This window comes from Lotus japonicus, chromosome 1 (genome assembly GCF_012489685.1).
Source record: "Lotus japonicus ecotype B-129 chromosome 1, LjGifu_v1.2".
NCBI lineage: Eukaryota > Viridiplantae > Streptophyta > Magnoliopsida > Fabales > Fabaceae > Lotus > Lotus japonicus.
Genome location: NC_080041.1, coordinates 130,098,748 through 130,120,275, shown reverse-complemented (window position 1 = coordinate 130,120,275; position 21,528 = coordinate 130,098,748). Strand labels below are relative to the sequence as shown.

General features: G+C 33.8%; 4 protein-coding genes and 1 long non-coding RNA gene across 8 annotated transcripts; 3 read left to right on the top strand and 2 right to left on the bottom strand.

Moving 5' to 3' along the window:
- Positions 1-524: 524 nt before the first annotated feature.
- On the bottom strand, positions 525-6,159 carry LOC130730734 (putative DUF21 domain-containing protein At1g03270). 2 transcript variants are annotated; one of them, XM_057582819.1, is made up of 13 exons: positions 5,860-6,158; positions 5,697-5,773; positions 5,096-5,179; positions 4,848-4,961; positions 4,367-4,450; positions 4,049-4,120; positions 3,393-3,460; positions 2,819-2,906; positions 2,500-2,573; positions 2,052-2,421; positions 1,806-1,852; positions 1,508-1,593; positions 525-933 (listed from the first exon to the last, which is right to left on the bottom strand). In XM_057582819.1, the coding sequence occupies exons 1-12, from the start codon at positions 6,095-6,097 to the stop codon at positions 1,509-1,511; spliced, it is 1,401 nt and encodes a 466-aa protein (XP_057438802.1). In that variant the 5' UTR covers positions 6,098-6,158; the 3' UTR covers positions 525-933; position 1,508. The 2 variants fall into 2 exon arrangements, with proteins under 2 accessions (XP_057438802.1, XP_057438801.1); XM_057582818.1 differs by lacking the exon at positions 1,806-1,852 and having other exon boundaries at positions 5,860-6,159.
- Positions 6,160-8,010: 1,851 nt separating this feature from the next.
- LOC130725463 (uncharacterized) lies at positions 8,011-9,573 on the top strand. The gene is made up of 4 exons (XM_057576690.1): positions 8,011-8,019; positions 8,974-9,241; positions 9,319-9,415; positions 9,504-9,573. Exons 1-4 carry the CDS (start codon positions 8,011-8,013, stop codon positions 9,571-9,573), a joined length of 444 nt encoding a protein of 147 aa, XP_057432673.1.
- Positions 9,574-11,560: 1,987 nt separating this feature from the next.
- On the top strand, positions 11,561-12,031 carry LOC130725454 (uncharacterized). The gene has a single exon (XM_057576683.1). The coding sequence runs from the start codon at positions 11,561-11,563 to the stop codon at positions 12,029-12,031; it is 471 nt and encodes a 156-aa protein (XP_057432666.1).
- Positions 11,823-14,990, bottom strand: LOC130730733 (probable aspartic proteinase GIP1). 2 transcript variants are annotated; one of them, XR_009016462.1, is made up of 2 exons: positions 13,461-14,990; positions 11,823-11,960 (listed from the first exon to the last, which is right to left on the bottom strand). XR_009016462.1 is itself a non-coding variant. In XM_057582817.1 (1 exon), the coding sequence occupies exon 1, from the start codon at positions 14,838-14,840 to the stop codon at positions 13,572-13,574; it is 1,269 nt and encodes a 422-aa protein (XP_057438800.1). In that variant the 5' UTR covers positions 14,841-14,990; the 3' UTR covers positions 12,448-13,571. The 2 variants fall into 2 exon arrangements, 1 of the variants encoding a protein (XP_057438800.1); XM_057582817.1 differs by lacking the exon at positions 11,823-11,960 and having other exon boundaries at positions 12,448-14,990.
- Positions 14,991-17,847: 2,857 nt separating this feature from the next.
- LOC130730731 (uncharacterized) lies at positions 17,848-20,188 on the top strand. Of its 2 annotated transcripts, XR_009016461.1 has the most exons (4): positions 17,848-17,908; positions 18,146-18,294; positions 18,755-18,846; positions 19,859-20,188. It is a non-coding gene; the product is annotated as an uncharacterized LOC130730731 (long non-coding RNA). The 2 variants fall into 2 exon arrangements; XR_009016460.1 differs by having other exon boundaries at positions 17,854-18,294.
- The last annotated feature ends 1,340 nt before the right edge of the window (positions 20,189-21,528 follow it).

The following is a 21,528-nucleotide window of genomic DNA, read 5'->3' as shown; positions in this document are numbered from 1 at the left end:
GATTTGTAAAAAACTTCAAATAATCCTATTTCGGATCCTAAGGTCAAGGCGACAATGATGCTAGAGCTAGCCTTTAAGAAATGACACGAATTATTCTGAAACCTATTCAAGGCCCAATGCGTACACATTGTAGTGGTGTATTAATTAGCATTGGAATTTGTTGGTCTGAATGTTGTTTTGGCCAAAACTCATGTCATTAGAACAATATGGATCTTGTGGTTTGGATCTTGTTTGGATGTTTAGTATTAATTTAGATTATAATGTGGGAATGTTGATGGATGATTAGTGACTTGTGTTAATTTCTTACGTGGATTTGAAAAAGATAATGAGTGGCAGTATTTTTCTTGAAAAAAAAAACTAAATTTATTACTTTCTTTTTCTATATAATCATGAATATCAATTTATTACAGGTTCATGTGTCAATTTGTCAATAGAAACAAGCATTTTGCATGGTCTAGTTTTTCTTTGCCATTTTTTTTTCCACCACAAACATCATGTTTGTTATACTATATTTGACTCCAAAATAAAAGCAAAACGGTAGACATTAATACATTATGAGATACAGGAACTTGTATACTAGAAACTGAACTTCAGCTACATAGCTATGGTAGGCATGAAGTACAATTGATTCAAACAAAATTGCTTAGAAAACAAAAATATCAAAAAAAATTCCAAAATCCTAGACCAATATTTTCATAAAAACTATAGAAAAGAAAAAGTGTGACAATTTATTCTATACTGCGGTATGCTATCCTAACATCGAAAAACACTAGTTGCCACACAAACAATATATATACGGGAAGAGTTGTCTGATTTAAAGCTCATTTTTTATTCCCCACTATAGAGTCTCAATCTAGAGATCCTGAAACTTTCCTCAAATGTGAATCATCCTCCACAAACCTTGTGAAACTTTCACCTATATGGTTTATTACCCTGAAGGAAAGAAACATTTTTTTCAATTGAAGATATCTAAATATTTTATATAACACCACAACAACAATCATATAATAGTTCTAGAGTTCTTTACAAGAACTTCATATTTGGTTGGAATGATCTAGCACAATAGTTTCGCAATTTCACTTTCACTTGATTTATGCATTTGAAAGATCTTAAATGAAAGTAATTATTAAGAGAATTAAGATGGATTCGTCAATTTTTAAATGACTTTGATGGTAAATTGCTCCTAGGTCTGCATTAGAAGCTGAAATGACTTGCCAGTTAGCACAGTGTCAGAGAAACTTATCAATCGAATGTCAAGATTACAGAAAATGAGAAGTGGTAGAAAGGTTGAATTATTTCAATGATTTCAAAATCGTCTTCTACCTGAACTCTAACAGAACATGTTTCAGTAACTAATATATAATAGTCATGTATTTCAATTTTTGTTTGCCATTGACAAAGTAAGTTCAACATGCAATACAAACTACCCTAACATATGGTCAGTTGTCTTTTTCAAGCCTAAACTGTGTGACAGAGAGAGGAAAGCAAAAAATTGACTCTAACTTACCTCAAGCTTGTGAGTTGTGATTCAACTTTTGGACCAATGGAACTCGTGCCACAAATGAAGCAGCTGCCACAGCTGCAACCCGTATTCTGTCAAATTCATCGATGCATTACACAGTAAGTTAGTCAATAACCATTCAAGAGCTATGGAAAAATAGTGAAAGAATGTTTGGAAATACTTCTAGAATTGATTTTAAAGCCAAAATCAATTCTAGTGAGATGCTTTTGTGAGTAGTTTCTGAAAGCCATAATAGATTCTTAGAAAAGATAAGCTAGAAAAATAAACTAGAAATTTGCATCACCTTCTATGTACATCTATATACTCATCTGTTTCATCTACTATTTCTTCCTGCGTGAATGAAAAATATGAGCAAATTTATTCATTCTACAGGAAACAGCATATTGTGGCACCAATAATACACAACAATCTCCATTGAAGTGACATAAGCTTAAAGTGATGTTAATAAATATAAGTGGATGTGAGGGTTGGTTGCAGTCTTGCGGATAATCCAAAATTCCAAATTTACAGTTTTCTAGAGCAAGGCTACCTGCAAGAGTTCTTCAAAAACGTCCTCCAAGGTTATGATGCCAATAACTTCCCCATCTTCGTCATAATCATGAAAGCGGTGGTCACCATTTGTTGCGGTACTATTTTTTTGGCATTGTTTGTCTGCATCATGATTGGGAGGAGCCTTGCCAATATCTGCAACATTGTCTGATTTCTCAGAAGACCTGGCTAGTAACGGCACAGTTAGCTTAGAACTATGTTTGGTGAATTTTTCATTCTTGGATTTTCCCATGTAACAAGCTTCCTGAGGGTTCTTACTCTCTCTTGCAACCTTAACTACAGCTGCCATATGGCTGCTTCCTTTTTGAAACTCATTGAGTATATCATATAAAGGCATGTCTGCTGGAACCCTGTGTTGTTTATGAATAGTAATTTAGTTCAACTGACATGTTAGAAAAGATGAAATAAAAAGACACAATTGGTCAAACCTAGGAATTCTCCGGATGGAAACAGCACTAACTGGAGTCTCTGTTTCAGCTCTTATAGTGAGAAGGTTTTTTACCTAATAGCAAATTATGAGTGTGAAACTATATTTAGCAGCCAGCATATATACAGTAAAATTTTAGGTTATGTTTAGATATATGTTGGACTCAATGTGAACGGGTATTAACACGCACTACAAGACAAAAAGTGAAAGAAATTCTTATTATGGATTGGGATGAAAATCCATTCACGTTAAAGTCACCTTTTATCCAAACACACACTTAAACATTCATAATGGGATACATTATAGGTAATCAAACTCACTAGTAAGAGGCCAATTATGTTTTTGGGATTTCCATTGTATACAGGAACACGACTATGCCCTCGTGCAAGAATTTTCCCAATTGCTTCCCTGTTATAAAGTAGAAAAGAACGAAATAAATTACTTTACTTCATAATTCATATCCAAATAACGATAATCTCTATTGTCAGAAATGTGTGAGGATGAGCTCAATGACAGGTTACACTTAACGAGAAAAAAGGATAGTGCATGGTTGGGAATCCTTCTACAACTGATTCTACAACCAGAATCAATTTCGGGAAGAAGCTAATCATGTTATTACTAGATGGTCTTTTAGGGAAATCAAATATACAACTTTAGTTTACTGTAAGATAGGTGAGACATGTTTCAGCAAAAAAAAAGATAGGTGAGGTAAATCTGGACTAGGTAAGATTGACATACAATGATCCACAATACTTCGGTTATCCTCAATGAGAACAAGATATAGGCGTATAAAATAATATATATCAAGAAGATGTTACGAAGAAAAATAGCTGGACCTTATGTGACTACTATATAGATCAATCTGAATAGAAATGCTTACGAAAGCAAACGCACCAGTCTAATTTGGAATCAACATCCAAGGAAAAAGTAGATTCAATTGGTGTCATGGCTTCCCCTGCAGTCTGCATAACAATGTAGAAATATCTTTTATTACAGAAAAAAGCCAATACAGTACATCTGTATTTTAAATTTATCTTGACGCTGAAACAGTGGATGGGCCTGAAAGAGTAGAAAAAATTATAAGACATCCATAGACAGCTATGATTGATATTGTTGCTGTCAGACAATAAAGAGAACCTAGGCGATTAAGCCCATAGAGCAACTCAGCTAGCAAAATGAAGGAACTGATATGGAAATGGAAGATGAAGCAAGGAATACACATTCAAATGTAGTGTTCAAAATTGGTATCAAAGTCAAACCAAATTGACTTTGCCAAAATAGCAAGCCCTCCTATCTTAATTACTCCTACTAGAGTCTTACTACAGCTTAATGCACAGAGCTAATACATCATTGATTTAGGGAGCATTAGTTGTAACATTCACACCATATGTTTTTACCATTTTGGGTGCATTACTGCATTATATGCGAACTTGATGACATATATATGTTCTGAAGTAGGTTAAGAAATGTCAACTTTTCAACTCTTGGTTACAGATAGATGGTAAGAGATAAAAATATATCAGAATGCTTTTCTTGAAATCAGTATCTACCTTCTCAGTGAGATCCAGTGCTCCACTGATAATTGTTGTCTCATCATGTGTAAGTTCACCTCCTTTACCAGCCTTAAATGGTTAAGAAAATGAAGTTAAGGGAGATTGCAAAGAGATAAAGATACCTTAAAATTAGTCATGGGGAAATAAGTAAAACTCCTTTACAGAATTTTATTGAACTCTCTCTTTACATGGTATTATATTAGGTGACTATGATTAGAACATATCTGAAAGGAAATCATGTGGTTACTCAACATGAATAGGAAGCTGCACAAAATGCCCATGGTGATTCAAATTTCAAACTGATGCAAAAAATACCTCTTGGCCATGGATTGAAACAAGGGCTTTCAATTGTGCTCGCCGAAACAGATCATCCTGGTGTCCAAGTAAAACATCCAGAACCTAGAATCATGAAGGTCATTGTATAAGCTCCATAAAAGCCATAATTTGTTGTGAATAAAAATGTCCCCCTTTATGAACCATATCGCATATGCGTCCAAAAAATTAAAGCTGCTTAATAGTTAATGTCCGTCCAAATTGTCTCAACACCCCCCTTTTAAGTTTTACCACAGAGCATGAGGTTAAGGTAACATGCAATCAGGAAATCTCAGAGAATGATCTATTTGAGTATAGAATTTATTAAATACATAGAACCACAAAAATAACAGGAAGCAAAATTCTTCTGAATAGAGGTAGTTATCTATCACTATTCACCTCGTGTATGCCATATCAGTATGTCATGTAATGCTAATATAATTTCTTCAATTAAAGTTAGAATGTACAAAAGCATAATATTTACCTTTCCAATAGGGTAAGCAATCGGATAACAGATGAACATCAGGACGCGTACAAGCCCCACAAAATTCGCACCAACATAGAGCCCATATCTTGTGCATATAGCTTGTGGGATAATCTAAACCCAAGTGGCATTGTAGCAGTCAGTGCCATATCCTGGTTAATTAAGTCCTTGACTACTTGGTTGACCAAAATAAGTTACTTGGCTACTTGTGTATGTTGCAAGCAAAGTAGACTGGAAAAATAACATACCTCCCCAAAACATAGAACAAAAGTTACTGATAGCAATACTGCTACAACAGGATGAAATATTTTATCAAGGTAAAGTGGAAGTGCCTGCACATAAAAAAGGAGGATCTGTCATTATTCAGTTGTTATAACATCATTATTTAGGGAAAAAAATAATATCTAAACATTTGGTTAACTAGTAATCAAATATGATTAGTAAGTGTGTGTTTGGCTTCCCTTTTTTTTGGTTTCCCGTTGAGAAACCTAGAATCAATTATGGTAGAGTAAAACTAAGTCTGAATGAAAATATTGATGTTTGAGAGTCATTTTGGAGAATTGATTTCAAACCCAAAATCAATTTTAATAGAAGCTAGAGATAGCAGCTTCTGCGTTGAACATAATCAATTGATTCAATTGTGGGGTTTTGCAATTGAGTTTCACAACAATAATACCCAACAAAAATCACTTTTTCATAAATGAATTCAAACATAAATCACTTCACTTTCAACTCACTTTTGCTATAATCAATTTTACCAAAATTACTAAAATCAAATAGTTAAAAGAACAAACTCATTTCATCAATTCATGAGGAATTTGAATTTCCAATAAATAAAACTGCAAATACCTCCATGGCACAAGCATTACAAAGAAGCAAGGTAACAAGCAACTGGTGCTGTTTAATAACAACAGGCAAAATAGCAGCTGCACACAAACACAGTGAATGAAAAAAATTGAAATTGATTGAGAGAAGAAAAAAGTGTGATCGAGATACCAATACCATAACATACCAGCTTGTTTCTTCTCAGTGGAGGAGCCACTTCGTTGGAGAATCTCAAGGTCAACGAGGCTGAGTGACATCAACCCTAGGGTGAGACCAGACATGATCCCTGCGAAGAGGACAAGGAAGCATGAAATTCCTGCGTAAACGAACCACCAGAGCGTGCCAAATGGAACATCATCAGCGTCGTACACGAAGTTCGTCGGAGGGAACAACCTCCGATCAAGGTTCAGGGGATTCAGAGTCATAGGGAACAATGCTCTATCACTCAGAAAGAAACAGGACAAGTAGTATTTTTTAACAACGTGTGCCCTTACTATATATACTATGATCATCTCATTTTCAGTGTAACGTGCACGTTTGACTGTATCTTAGTGCTAGTGACAAGTGTTTTTTGTTCTGTTGGGATTAGGGAAAGTCAGTTGAGTGTAGACTAGTGACTCTTAGCTAAACCAAACTGTACTTACAAATTGAGTACATCAAACTTTAGAAAGGGCACTTTTATAGTATAGTACCACAAATACACATTATTGAATAAGTGCTTTACTACACTTGAAATAGTGGAAACCTAAACCCAAATATGTTTCAAAAAAAAAAAAACTAAACCCAAATCTATATATTATAGAAAAGAATAACATTGTGAGACCCACTTAGAACACTTGGCATTCCTTGACTTACTCTCAACAAACCTCCTTCATTAGATGACAAGTGTCAACCTCTCCTTCATTCAGACCAGGAAACCCATTTTTCTTGGACTTTTGTTTTGAGGTCCATCATTAACAACTCATTTAATGATCATTATAAATTTCATTAATAATTGATTTTTAAAATCAAATCTCCCTTATGAATTAACCCTTTCTAAATTAAAGCAAGAATGCAAGATAGGCCAGAAATTTATAGTTTCTTTTTTTTTCTCCCTTATGAATTTGTTTGCCTTTACTTTTTACTGCAAAGGTTTACCAATGAAAATCATTTATTTGACCTCTCTATTTTTTCCGTTCAAAAAAATAAATATTAACCGTATTTAAATCATATTGATCCGGCACAGCCTAAGAGATGTAGTATCATAATTTTATGACAGCTACTATATCATAATTACATACCATATCTATTTTTTTTTTGAACAGACCATATCTATTTTCTAATTTTTATACAAATATTTTTTTCTTATACTCAAATTCACCTATAATTAGTTTTCCCAATAAAAAAACAAAGATTCACCTACAAATCTCACTATTATTTGTTTCAGGTTAAAAAAAAAAAACTACATCAGAGTTTCACTAAGGAAAATCAATGTGTCAAGTTTTTTAAAAAAAAGTTTTATACCTGAGTATCACATTAAAAATACTACCATTTTTTAAAAATATTCCAAATTTGACATTGTCAAAATTTGGTGAGTCTAATTAGAAGGAAAAATTAAAGTTGAGTAAATGCATTTTCTTTCTCAAAATGAAAAAATAAAAAATCAATATTTCTCATTTAATTTAATTTTCTTATTTAATTTATTTGTCTTATTTCATTTAATTTCGTTATTTGAGTTAATAGTGTATATTTTAACCCAACACTCAATGTTTTTTTTTTTTAAAATTATGTGAAATATTGAGTGTATATTTCTAAACATTATTAAATTATTCCCAAATTAATCACTGCATGAACTAATAAATGCTATTAATTTTCAGTTTTAATTTCGTTAAAAAAAATATAGTGATATTCCATACATTTTTAAATGAAGTTATGGGCATTAATTATTTATTATGAGTAGCATCATTCTCTCCATTATCAAATATTTTTCAAACTTATAGATCAATGAAAGCATTAAATGACTTTAAAAATAAATTAATACTAGAAGATTCATCTATATACTTTAGAAAAAGAGGAAGGTTGTGAGCCTCACCTCTATGACTTGACACTCCAAGAATGACTCTCGCCCACCCCCTCTTTGCATGACAAGTGTCACATTCTAATTGTTTTGGACCAAAATAGTAGAAGCTCATTTTAATTTAAGTTTTTTTATGAAGGCTCATTATTCAAAGTCATTTGAATGATGATTTTGTTTTTATTGTTTTATAACCCCTAATTAATTGTTAACATAAAAGTTTTATACATATACCATTATACCATTGATTTTCATTTTTCAAAAAAAATCGATTTTTTGGTAGGCATGAAAAAGGTAATTTAGTAAGGTGAAAACATTCTCAAATTCAACGTTTAGGCTGCAAATTTTTTTTTGTTTGAATCTGAATCTTCAAACTATTTTTAAAACGGATATTCACAGCCTTGAATTTGAGATTCAGCACCTGCACTGAATGAAGAATTAATGGTGTTAATTCTGTTAAGGAAAAGAAGTCAAGAATTAAAAGAGTGTTAATTCTGCTGAGCAAGTCACAGGTTAATTTCTTTCAAGCATTCACACCATGTTAATGCTGCTTTACAAGTCAAACCTTAAAAACTTAATTTTGAGAACCATATTAATGACCCGTTCTTGAAAGAAATACGCACTGTTTTTTTTTTGTGCGAAAATAAAGAAATTAATTCTTGAAAGAAATTAATATGATTTGCAATAAAAGTCAAACCTTAAATACTGTAATAACACCATGTTTTTCTTAATTCCTATTTTCCTTTAATTACTCATCAGAATGAGTAATTCACGTGTAACGCATGGTATTTGGTCGATAATAATTAATTTCAATAGTGAAAATTGACCTAAAAAAAAAATTTACCTCCTTGCAATCAGATTTGTATTACCGTCCAACCTTTTTTTTTCTTTCCTTTTTTAACATTCATTGACCAGTAACCCTAATTCTCAAATTCCTATATAAATCATCTCATCCTATTCTTTAACTTCATCATCCCTTCCCACTAACTATTAGCTTCGAAATATACTATGTTCTAATGGCTATCGACAATCTCGCCACCATAGATGTCTCAAAGGAGAACTAGTCTATTATTGCAAAGGTGAACCGGTTGTGGCTTAGTCCGAGCTTATATGGCTCCAAGCTTCCATTTTCCATGGACATGATTCTTATGGATGACAAGGTAAATCACTTTTTCACATAATGACCATGTGTTATTTTCTTTTTTTTAAACTATAAATCTCAAATTTCCTCATTTTATTGAATTTCAGGGTTTTAAGATTCATGCTACGGTTAGGAAGACTCTTATATACCGATTCCAATCTTTGCTGAGTGAAGGACGTGTATATCAGATTTTGTTTTCTGGTGTTGGTGAAAGCGGTCGTGATTTCCGTTCAACCTCGCACCCATTCAAGATCAACTTTGATATTCATACATTTGTGCGCTTGGTTCCCAACAAGGCCATCAACTTAAGCCCTTACAATTTTGTGCCAATATCTGATATAATGTTTAAGGACCTTTATACGTCTTTTCTTATAGGTATAGACTCTTTTTTAGTCTTTTGATATTTAAATTAGTGTTCTGGGTTTTGGATTAATGTTTCTATGATTTTGCAGATGTGATTGGAATTCTCACTGGTGCAAGTGCTGAAACTGAGTTTGAGAAAGATGGAACAAAGCAGAAAAGGATTACTATTGAACTTGACCAAGATGGGTACACACAATGTTTATTGCTTATTCATATTTTTTCCATCTTTGATTATTGTGAGTAAGGTTTTATAATTTCTCAATTTTCTTAATAGAGTTCGGGTTGAATGCGCCTTTTTTGGAAAGTATGTTACTGAAGTCGTTGGTTATTCTCTTTATTGTTGACAGCATAAAAAAGATAACAAGCAGTTTATTGATCATCTAATTTGAAAGTGTATTGACGTTTCTATAAGGTTAGTTTAACACTTTTAAATTATACACAATTTATATTTGTATTGGCACTAATAATTTTTTTTCCTTTCTAGGTTCTATAGCTCAAATATGCTTGATTGACAACAAGCTCGGTTATGAAGTCTTTATCATTAATCATGGACTACAATTTTGAATAAGGGTTCATGTTGCTGTCATTGTTATGTTTATCTTATTTCAATTTCAATGTAATGTATTATTTAAAAACTTGACTTTTATTACTATTCAAGTGTTGACACTGTGAGGTATCTACAACCTCATCAAATTAATATATTTACTGTGGTTCATTCATCTACATGCTTGTAACATATGTTCAGTTCTATATCTTTTATACTTACTGAAAAGAGGCTAAATTAAGTTAAAACATATTACTACTCATTCATCTTTACAATAAATTTAATCGCCGTGCAACGCACGGGTAAAGAACACTAGTATGAACAGAAATTTAATGCAACCACAACCTGAACTAGTAAGCAAACTCATAATCTCCATCCAAATCTTGATATGATATTCTCAAATCGAAGGACCTAATTTAAATAGTAATGGTTTACTCATATAAGAGGGGTGAGTTACGTGGGTTCTTTTTCAATTATAGGTCGAACAAAACTAAAGTACACAATAAAAAAATATAGAGTTAATCTAGCAAGTGTGTGTTTGGTTTTCAATTCAAGCTTGTTATAAGATAACTTCGATGAAGAAACACTAATACCAATGTAATAAATGTGAAAGAAACTCGTTATTTCTGTTAGGTTGGATGTGCTTTCAAGGTGATTTCGAATTAAATCCTAGCACACGATTTTGGTTCATAAGAGCTTCAAGAAAATTAAAAGAAAAGAGCAGAAGAACCACCCAACTAGCTCACAACAACACACACGCTGACAAGCTTAATAACACTAGCTATGTTCAATGGAAATAATTAAAATTAGACCTTTATAATGGACTTCATACCAATTGAATCTTGAAGGTGAAAACCTACCTAAAATTCAATTTCAGAATTACAATTAATTACAATAAGAAAATTGAAATTAGGAGAGTAGAGTTTAGAGAATTCACATCAAAATTTATCTCGTTTCACCTTTTACCGCAAAAGCTACTTCAAGTCCCCAACAAAACAATGGGATTTCTAAACAAGGCTATGCAATCCAAATGATGAAAGTGAAAATTAAAATGTGTGTGTGAAAGTGTACAATTAAGCTAAGAAAATCCAATCAAGTAAGTTAAGTGGCATGGTTCAAAGATTACTCCATTTCCATTATCATAATGCTCAACTTGAGAGCATCAATGGTCAAGGGCATTTTTTCTCTTCATGAGTTTCATCTCATTTTCATAAAAAATCTTTATATATATATATATATATATATATATATATATATTTGTTTTTCCATCACATAACACATCATATCTTTTACTCCTCTCTATTTGTTCTCATCTCTGTGAAGGTGTATCCATTCATTTGCTTAATTTGTGAGCGCTATGTTTCCTTCTTGATCTACTACATAATAAGTTTTGTTGAGAAATGCTTTTCTCCCTCACGAGTCCTGCATTTTCATAATCTTGCATCATCTCAATAACAGTTTAACTACAATCCATTCCACACCACACCATTGCCTAAAAAATTGTTCAGGAACAAAGTTGGTGACTCGACCCACATTTAGTACCATTTGCACGTCACCTACAAAGTCTCCTCACACAAAAAGGGTGATAAAAAAAAACAAGAAAAGGACCACACTCAACTCATTCTCTTGGCAATTCCATTTTCTAATTGCAACTTCACCAGAAATAAAGCTACCAATTAGAAGGGAAAAAAACAAACCCTGTGAAATTTCAAGTATATATAAACACTTCCAAGGGAATTTCCATAAACAAATTGAAACTCTTATGTGATCTAATGATGCACAAAAAGATGGAAAGAGTTGATATTCTCATGGTTACAATGGCTCTGACATTGCTAGCATTGGTGCCAAAAACAGAGAGCCATGTCGGAGCTGAAGGCCATGTTGTTCCTCGCCCACTCTGCGCATCACAATTCGCACTGGTCAACTACGCCTGCGGAAGGCTTCCGTTCTCACCAGGGGTCCCACCTGCACCCGTGCCTGCTCCACCGTCTCCTCCGTCCCCTGATGACGAGCGCAGTCACCGCCACCGCCAGGGACATGGTGGCGGTGGTCATGGGCACGGACACCGCCACAGGCACCACCGGGAGAGCACTCCCGATGAGGAGAACTGTTGCCGATGGGCCAAGGACGTGGACACACAATGCGTGTGTGAGCTTCTTGTTCACCTGCCTCCTTTCCTTGTTAAACCTGCGCATCAGTACACACTCATTGTCGGAGAAGAATGCCAAATCACTTACTCTTGCGGTGGCCCTATCTGATATTGCAAAAGATACTTGGATCTCTGTGTTTGTTTTTTAAGGGTTGATGTTACGGTACTTATCGTGTCTTGTTCCTATGTTCTTGTTGTTTAGTATTAGCTTGTGTTTACTCTTATAGCCATTGGCATAGTTACATCGCCATAAATTTACAAGTTGGAAAACATGGCTGGTTAATTGTTAACTATATAAATATATGTATCAAGTGGATTTATAATTAATCATGAATGAATTGAGTAGTTCTGTACTACTATACCTTATATCATATTGCCTTGATGATTATGTGTGGAAAAAGATACTTTGTTGGAAGAGCTAACTCAATTGAGATGAAAAAATTTTCGACTCAAATCAAATTGCATTGTATAAAAGATCTCTATTAAAAATAAAGGGGAAAACTTTTCATGTGTTAGTTGCTACTATTATGAAAATGATTTTCATACATTAGTTAGCTGCTATTAGGAGAAGATCAAACCCTCATCTCATAATTAAGTCATCTCATAATTAAGTGACAAGGTGGGCTGACCACCACGCCAAACATTAAGGTTATTACAGTCAACTTCGAAGACATAAAAACTTTCTTAATACCACCACAACCTTTCATTGCATCATCCATGACTACTACCACCACCGCTGCAACCTTCACAACCACCACTACCCTCCAACACCATCGCCTCCATTATCGCAAGTTGCAACCATCACTACTGATGCAACCTCCACTTCTACCACCACCCTCCTACAACATCATTTCCACCTCCACCACCACCATGGTTCCATTACCACCATTACCAATGTTGTCATCGTCATAACCACCACCGTCGCTGCCATTGCAACCTTCGTCGCCAACATCAAGTACATCCACCTCCACCACCATCATCTTCACCGCCACCACTACACCTTCATCGTCGATGACCTTGACACTACCACCTCCACTACTCTCTACCACTGCCAACACAACCACCTCCTCCACCATCACTATCGCTGCCACCATTGCTACCTAACCCCTCTATTATCATGTCACCACTACCGCTCATTATCATAAATTTACAAAATTGATAATTGTTATGAATATTATAAATTTACAAAAGTGCAATAAATTTTTAAAATTGAAAATCACAAAAAATTATAATTAAACTTGCAAACCTTAAAGCTAACTTTTATTCTTAAAACATAAAATCAAAAACCACCCTAACAGTATATCTTCAAATTGATGGCAATTGTTGTGCAAAACTTATCTGTAGCTTATGATTTTCTCTTATTAAAAAGTGAGTGCTGACCTTATGGCGTACAATTAGCTGTACAACTAGCTATCCCAATTGCATATAATCTTTTGTGGGGAACGTTTTCATCTTTCAGTTTCAGTAATTGGCAAAATTAGTGACAATACATTAAGTACAATTTGAAGGCAACCATACATGTGTTGGTGTTAACTCACCTCGTCCCTTGACTATTTAGGTTCAATCATCGTTCGTAGCAATGCGACGCAGTTTGCCGCTAAATTGTTTATCTCTCTAGTATCCGCGACGAGAGAATTAGTAGTCCGAGCTCAGCCAAAAGCACACGTGGCACCCTGAAGCAAAAGAGATGAGGAGAACCCAAATCTATTTGCCTCAACATCAAACTGCACAAGATTATCCTCCATCTGATGCCCTCCAATCACAACGCCTGTCCTCCTACGGGTCCCACCATCCACAAAACCCAAACACCACACCACCCCTCCTCCACTCTCAATCCTCACCATCGAATTGCTCCCAAACAATCTCCAAAACACATCCTCGCCATCCATCACAAGATCAACGGTAGGCACCGCAGGTCCAACCCGCGTCTCCGTAAGGTCTTCCGCATGGTAGCACGCACCAAACGGCGCCACAGCTTCCGTCACCGTTAGTTTAAACGCCGTTGAGGACTGGTTCACAAACAATTCAACAAACGCTTTGTAGATGGAACTTTCTAGAACAGTGTAGGGATTTGAAGTGCTGATCTTGGTCCCACCGTAGCCGTTTTGATCAACGGTCAGGATTGACTGGTTGATGGGAAGCTGCACACCGTTGATCCGGATTGAAGTCACGTTTATAAAATACTCGTCGGACGGTTGTGAGTTGTCGGTGACGACGGTGTCACCGACCGGGTTTGTTACTAGCGGAGTGTAATTAAGCGATTTAGAGAGGTCAATTTTGGAAGAAGAGGAGAAATACGGTCCGGTTGAACCGAAGAAAGCCGTGCCGGTTTGGGATGATGAACCGGGTAAGCAGAGTGCGAAGATATTAGGGGAGGAGAAGGCAGAGCTGATTTGAGCCGGGAGGGAGTGGTTGGACCGGCCCAAGGCGGCTAGACCGGCGGCGTTGGTGGCGAGGCCTTGGAGCAATTGGGCGGTTGAGCAAGAGAAGAGGAAATCGGAGATGTGAGCGAGTAGGGTCTGAGTTGAGGTGGGGAGAGTGAGCGAGTCGAGAAGTGCGGTGGCGAGAACGGTGGTTCTGGTGATGGGGTTTTCCGGGAAGAGGGCGCATGTGTTGTGGGTGCAAGCGGAGGAGTGGAAGGAGGAGCAGAGGGAGGAGTTGCAGGGGAGGGGGTGGTAGGAGGAGGAGGAGGAGTTGTAGGTGGTGGGGTTGCAGAGGAGCCAGGTGAGGGAAGAACCTAGGTGGAGGTGGAGTTTGGTGGGTTGGGGAGGGGTTTTGAGGTGTAGAGTGAGTGTGTAGAATTGGGTAGAGTTGTCTTTGGATATTGGGGCAATGATGGTGGTTTGGAAGGTAAGGTGGAGGGAGAGGAAGAGGGAGAAGATGAAGCAGAGAGAATGGGGTGATAATGGAAATGGCATTTTGGTTTTGAAGAGGTGATGGTTTGAGGAGGAAGATAAAGAAGCAGTGGTTGGTTGGTGTGCATAATTACGAGGTAATTAAGGCGCATGTTATGTTACTGCAACAAAACTTGCAAAAGTTAAAGCCCCACCCCTTGAGGACAACCCTGTTTGATGAACCAAAATAAAGTACACCCACCCATGTAGGATAGTGTCGGCAAAATTATCCTCTTCCAATCTTCTACTCAGATTCGCTGAGTACAAACTCTTTAAATTAATAATGTCATGACCGGATAAATTTATTAATTTAGAGAGTTTCATAAATTAATAATTAATAATTTAAAGAGTTTTAAAGTAATTATACTGTACATATCAAATAAAATGATAAATTAGTTTATGCCTTTTAGAATTACGTTACAACGAACTTTGAGACTCAACGTAAATTAGTAACTACTGTGTTCATATTCATTGGAAATCAATAATGATTTTTGAAGTATAGTAAATGTAAACAAGAGGAACAAATGTGTTCAATGTATTCTTAAAGAAAAACAGACAACTATTGAATCATATTTCAATAAAGTGTAATATTTTTTTTTTCAATTTCTATAAATTATTAATTTATGATTTTCTTCGGACCGAAAATTATAAAGGTATCTCCCGAAAAATTATTATCTTATTATTTTATCGAGTTTTTTAATTTTTTACATTGGCCCAAGTCGGGACCGGACAAATTTATTATTTTAGAGAGTTTATTAATTTACCGAGTATTAATTTAAAGAATTTCTACTGTATATACTATACTAACATAGATTATCCACATTAACTTGAAACAAATGGAATACATTTAGTAGGGATCACATAAATTTGAAGGAAAGAATAGTTGTTTTCAAGATGTATCCACATCTATAGTAGTGAAGATGTATCCACATCTAATCTAATATATCAGAATTAAAACCAAACACACATATGATATATGGTACTCCCTCCGTTCCTAAATAACTGATACTAATTTGGTTTTTTTTTTTTTTCCTATTTAACTGATACTTTTACAATTTCAAGAGAGCATTAGTGCTACTTTATCAATTGTGCCCTTCATTGATTGTTGGTAGGAAAATTGTAAAGTTATAATTGATAAGAGAGATAAATGGTATAATAGGAAGTTAGATAGTAATTTTAGTAAAACAAGAATATTAATTGTTACTTTTTAATATTTGTGCTACAACCTTAAAGTATCAGTTATATAGGAACGGAGGGATATGAATACATAAAGCTATGTAAATTGGGGTGATTTACTTTAACCACAACCAGTTTATGACTTCAAATGTGGGCTTATCAACAACTTTACTTATAGATAGTGCCACACTGAATTCCACGTCGGTGGTTTGTAAGCTATGTAAATTATTCAGGTCCGTCTATAATATACTATTTTCATTTTTTATTAACTGTCAACTTTAAGAAAAAAAAATCTATATATCTCTCTACTTAGTATTAAAAAATATATTAAATGATGTTTTTCTAAATACATCTAAAAAAATGGATTGTAAAAAAGACCCATAACATTACTTAACCTCGCACTAACATATCAATAATATTATTAATAAATAAAATATGAAAAATTCTAATTGTAGTCATAGCTTTGTAACCATTTGATCTGGATCAGGCGTCTCCCATTTAAAATCACTAATTTATGTGTATGATTGTCCATTTAAAATCATAGATATCTGATCTTAATCTAACAACTACTACCATACTATGAATGTAGTGATTTTAGGAAATTTTTATTACAGAGAATCTAAATTCATTCTTATCATACCACATCATCATATGTCACATCATTAATGTCTCTTCTCTTCATTTCCCCCACATATATATATTTATTTTGGTCTGGACACCCTACTTAGGGATGCCCAACATTTTCCATTTGGAAATGATGAATAGAGCACAGACACACAAAACTAGTAAGATTTAGTATATATTCAGATACTAGTTAAGTGCACATGTGCCATGATTTTTCCTTACCTTATTTCTCCTTAATAAAAAAATACATTTTTAAATTTTAGATTTGATTAGGATTTAGGTTTTTTATTTCTTGATTTTATCTTAATTTATTTTTTATTTATGTTTTTATCTATATTTATTTAGTGTCTTTTTAAATTTTTTATTTGATTAGGATTTAGGTTGTTTATTTCATGAATTAGGATTTAGGTTGTTTATTTCATGATTTTATCTTAATTTATATTATTATTTATTTTTAGAGTATTAATTAATTTTTATAGTATTTTTATTAAATTTTCGAATTTTTAATTAATTCAGGATTTTATGAGTTTTTATTGTGATTTGATAGATTTTTGTAGTTTTTATCAATCTTTATTTATTATCTTTTTATAATTTAGATTTGATTATGATTTAGGTTGTTTATTTCTTGATTTTATCTTAATTTATCTTATTATTTATTTAAGTCTGAATCAACTCTCTCATTCTTCTCACCCATCCTCAACCGCCCCTTTTCTCCTTCACCCTAAACCCTTGATTCCTCCAACCTCCTCCTCCGCTCCTAGCTTTTAGGGTTTTTGTTCTTCCAGAATTGATTTTGTTGTTCAACTAATTAAAAGATATCATTTATGATTTTGGGATTCCGGTTCGTGGGATGAAATTGAAGGTGCCCATTATCGATTTGAGTGACCGTGATGAAGGGAAGGTTCCGCATGAGATAATGGATGCAAGTAGGGGAAGACAAAGGTCGGAGAGATTACGACGGCTCAGTGGATTCCAACGAGTTTGGTTGTGGTTGGAATCGTTGAAGCACACCCCATGCTCCGAGGAGGAGAAGGTTGGTTTTCTGGATTTCTTCCTTCCGCTGGCTTCTATTTGTTTCTTTGTTACAAATATTTGTTTCTTGAATGATTGCAGGTTCAGCAAATTTTGTCAGATGATTACAGGAAGCCCTCTTAAGGTAATCCTTTACACTCAAAATGTTTGTTTTTTAATTTTTGCATTTTAAATTTGTCTGAATATATCAATCTTTTGTAGGAATATCCATATGAAAGAAAAGCATGAGATGCAATTACAACAATGGTCAATCAAAGAAGGTTTTTGTTTAAATCTCTCACCACCGTATCCTTTCCGGTTCACACAGATTTGTGTCTCTTGCGTCATGTTTCTGAACCCGACATCGTTCCTTGGATTCTTCCCTACTCCAAATTGCGATCTTCGTCAGATATTCATGGCTTGATTGATGTTTGGTTTTCAGTTTTCTAAATATTAGATTTTATTGCCTGGATTTTGATTTGTGGCGAAATCTCATGTTCATCTTCCGGCTTTTGCAGAATTTTATTTCGTTGCAGTATATTACACTTATTGGTCTTTTGATTCTGCTCTATGAATATCAACATACATTGCAGTTTGCTTTTGGGAACATTACTTAGGTTCTTGGAAACAAGTACCAAAGCAAACGACTTGAAATAATTGAAGCCAGGTACTCAATAGACTTATTTCTTATATGTTTCTATTTGTCTGTATGTTTTAGAATTTTTTTTTGCTTATCTGTTGTCCAATGTATTTTACTTTTAAAGCATCACTTCCAATTTGCATTATCCTTCAAAGGCCTAATGTTTTTTCTTGGTAAACTTAATGAAGTGAGTTGCCAAAGTTTATAGGAAGTACCTGTACCTGTGCAGATAAGGGAGGTTGCTACCATTAGAATTTATTAAAGAAAATAGGAAGGATAATGAAAATTATTTATTCAGTTTGATCTTTTGAATTTTATTAATGAAATTTGAAAAAAATGATATAAGAAATAAGTTTTTCAAAGACACACAATTCATGCTTCCTTGATGAAGACTATCATGAATAAGTTTGAATTGAGAAAATTTTGTTGTGTCCTTTGTCATTGCAAGTCTTAAAGATATTCTAACTCTTTTTGTTCGGTATTTCAGTTTTACTGATGTTGGAGATTGTCTACTACTCAAGCACATATATCAAATCGCTTTTTTTTTTGTTTGGTGGTCTCCCTTCACGAGTTCTTGAAGTGAGTACCAATCACCTATATCCATATAGTTCAAGTTCATTTATCACTCATGTTTTATTCAACTTTGGTTTGATGGATCTGATCTATCCTCCCCTTTGTTTGAGCAAGTATTTGAAGAATGCAATATACCACCTGAATCATCACATTAACTAATATATCAGCTTATAAGAATAGTTATGCCCTTCTCTGACATGTGACCTGCCCTGAAATTTCTTTTTCCATGTTTTGTGTAAGTCTCTTGGATAAAGATAGCTTTACTTCTTTGCAGTGTTGCTGCCCCTTATTGTTTTTAAAGTGTGATATATAATTTTTACCAGTTGAAGCAGTGACTGAGTTTGAGCATCGAGTATTTGATATACCAATTTTGAGTTCGAGCATCATTTAATTTTTCTGGGTAGTGTTTGACATACAGTCTGTTATGGACATCCTTTCTTTGGAGCTTTGTTGCTAGAAAAGTAAGAATGTAATGCATTTGGTGAGGTGTTTTCTCTAAACTCATGCCAGTTAAGTAAGCATGTCAAGTGCAATGTTCATAAGTCAAGCTGATTTTCCTATTTGATAGTTACCATAGCATTCCTTGGAGTTTTCCACTCAATACTGAAATTTGAACAGAGACTAGCCAAAACAAGTTTAATAGTGAAGGGGAAAAGCAAGTTTCACCTTCAATTTATAGACATAATAATTATGTTTGGTTTTATGCATGAAACTTTGATAAAGATGAATATATCTCTGTACATTTTTTATTGATATAAATTTAGCCCTTGCTTTATACTTTTCCAAAATTGTGCTTAAGCTCATGTTCTTAATTAGAGTAATAGATGAGTGCTACTTTGACAGACTTGCTTACCAATTTTTTATACTAGAGGAACCCATTCAAGGATCTCTTTTTTGATCCGCTATCTGAGTTGAGTTTCAATTTTTTTCCCTTCATAATAATTTCCCTTTTGTTGCGGACAAATTATGATAGCCAATTGAACTAAATCATCAAAATGTGTTTTTTATGTGATTCCAGGAAATTGGCAGATAGTAGCAAATGGGAACTGAGGATTGAGAAGTATGTTAGAGAGCATGTTAGTAGCACAAGCAAGGGTTCTATAAGAGAAGCGGAAATTAATCAGGGACTGTTAGGTTAGTTAGATGTTATTATAGTAGTTACTTAATACTAGGATGAGATGAACTATAAATAAAGGGAAATCAAATTAGAGGGACGCATTATGTTGCATTATATATCTCTCATTAAGTATTTCCTTTAGTATTTGAAATTATTGTTAAAGTTTGGTATTGAACATGTCTTAAGCACAAGAGAAAGTTATTATATATCTCTCATTAAGTATTTCCTTTAGTATTTGAAATTATTGCTAAAGTATGGTATTTAACATGTCTTAAGCAAAAGAGAAAGTTCTTCGTGCAATGCACAGATAAAAAGTGATTGTTTGAACTCATAGGTCGAAAATCTAATTCCTATGAGTTGTAAATAAAAGATCAATATTCATGACTTTTTTTCGTAACTTTTTGAAATTTTAAAAGAAAATTAATATAAAGACATGATAATTTGATGATTAAAATGTATTGTGTGGAGATTAGAAAATATTAATACACATATAGTGTTTTTTTTAAAGTTAAACTATAGGGTTAAGAGTTCCCGCAAGAGGAACATTTTACATGAGAAATTCATGTGAAATTAACAGAAAAATAAATTTTAATAAGATGTCACTGTTTTACAATGTAACTTCATATTAAAAATGTTCTACATAACAATATAGTCTATTTTTCTTTTATTTTGTTCAAATTACAAGGCAAAAACCTCCTACGAGAAAGAACATTGTAGCATGGAAATGCTTTAATATCAAAGATAATAAGAAAATAACATTTCATATATGATTTAAGTAAATTGCACATAGTTTTTCTAATGATTTTAAGAGTAAATATACATAAAAATTATGTAAGATTTCACGTGGTCTGTGGTATTTCATTTGTGTTGTGGAGTTATTCTATTAAATGATTATCTTTGTTAGTTTCTTATATATGTGCTTTGTGCTATTGACTTCATGTTCATGAAGAACGTGAAATCATTTTCTGTTGATCTAGATCATACTTAGTTTATTTTACTGTGTGAAAATGAACTCACATAATCACGTTCATAAATAATCTTTTCTCTTTTTTCACTGTAGATTAAATCAGCTATTGTTTTTTAGCCATCATTAAACCATCCCCTGATATGTTTTGCATAATTTGAGATTTGGTTAAGCAATCTTTTTATTAGTTATTGAATTGTACGAATTTCAATCTATTTTTTTGATACATCGGAAAGATAAATTGCACCCGTTAGGAATCGATCCCCGGACCCTACCCAACCCATATGCCAACAGCTTCTACCACTTGAGCTATCATACGGTACACGAATTTCAATCTTTGCAACAAAGGTTTCAATATAAGAGTTTTTGTCAACTTTGCTCATCATTTCATACTATTCTATTTCATTTGTTCTTTATTATATTTTTAATAATCAAAGGATTAATTGATGTAATAAATACAATAGTCATATTCTCCGTGCAACGCACGGGTAAAAAACATTAGAAAAGAACAACTTCTAGCATGACGTGTCGCTCCCACAGGTCAAGTTAGTGACGTGTCGCTCCCAGATTAATTCTCATAAAAATTATTCCACGTGTCGATTTGTTA

Coding starts and splice junctions, on each gene's coding strand:
- LOC130730733 (XM_057582817.1), bottom strand. CDS start 14,840: ATGCCATTTCCATTATCACCCCATTCTCTCTGCTTCATCTTCTCCCTC.
- LOC130730734 (XM_057582818.1), bottom strand. CDS start 6,097: ATGACTCTGAATCCCCTGAACCTTGATCGGAGGTTGTTCCCTCCGACG. Junction 5,180..5,696: donor GTAATGCTTGTGCCATGGAG/GTATTTGCAGTT, acceptor TTTTATGTGCAG/GCACTTCCACTTTACCTTGA. Junction 1,594..2,051: donor TTTTTGAAGAACTCTTGCAG/GTAGCCTTGCTC, acceptor TGAATTTGACAG/AATACGGGTTGCAGCTGTGG.
- LOC130725463 (XM_057576690.1), top strand. Junction 9,242..9,318: donor TTATACGTCTTTTCTTATAG/GTATAGACTCTT, acceptor ATGATTTTGCAG/ATGTGATTGGAATTCTCACT. Junction 9,416..9,503: donor ATTGAACTTGACCAAGATGG/GTACACACAATG, acceptor TTTTCTTAATAG/AGTTCGGGTTGAATGCGCCT.
- LOC130725454 (XM_057576683.1), top strand. CDS start 11,561: ATGGAAAGAGTTGATATTCTCATGGTTACAATGGCTCTGACATTGCTA.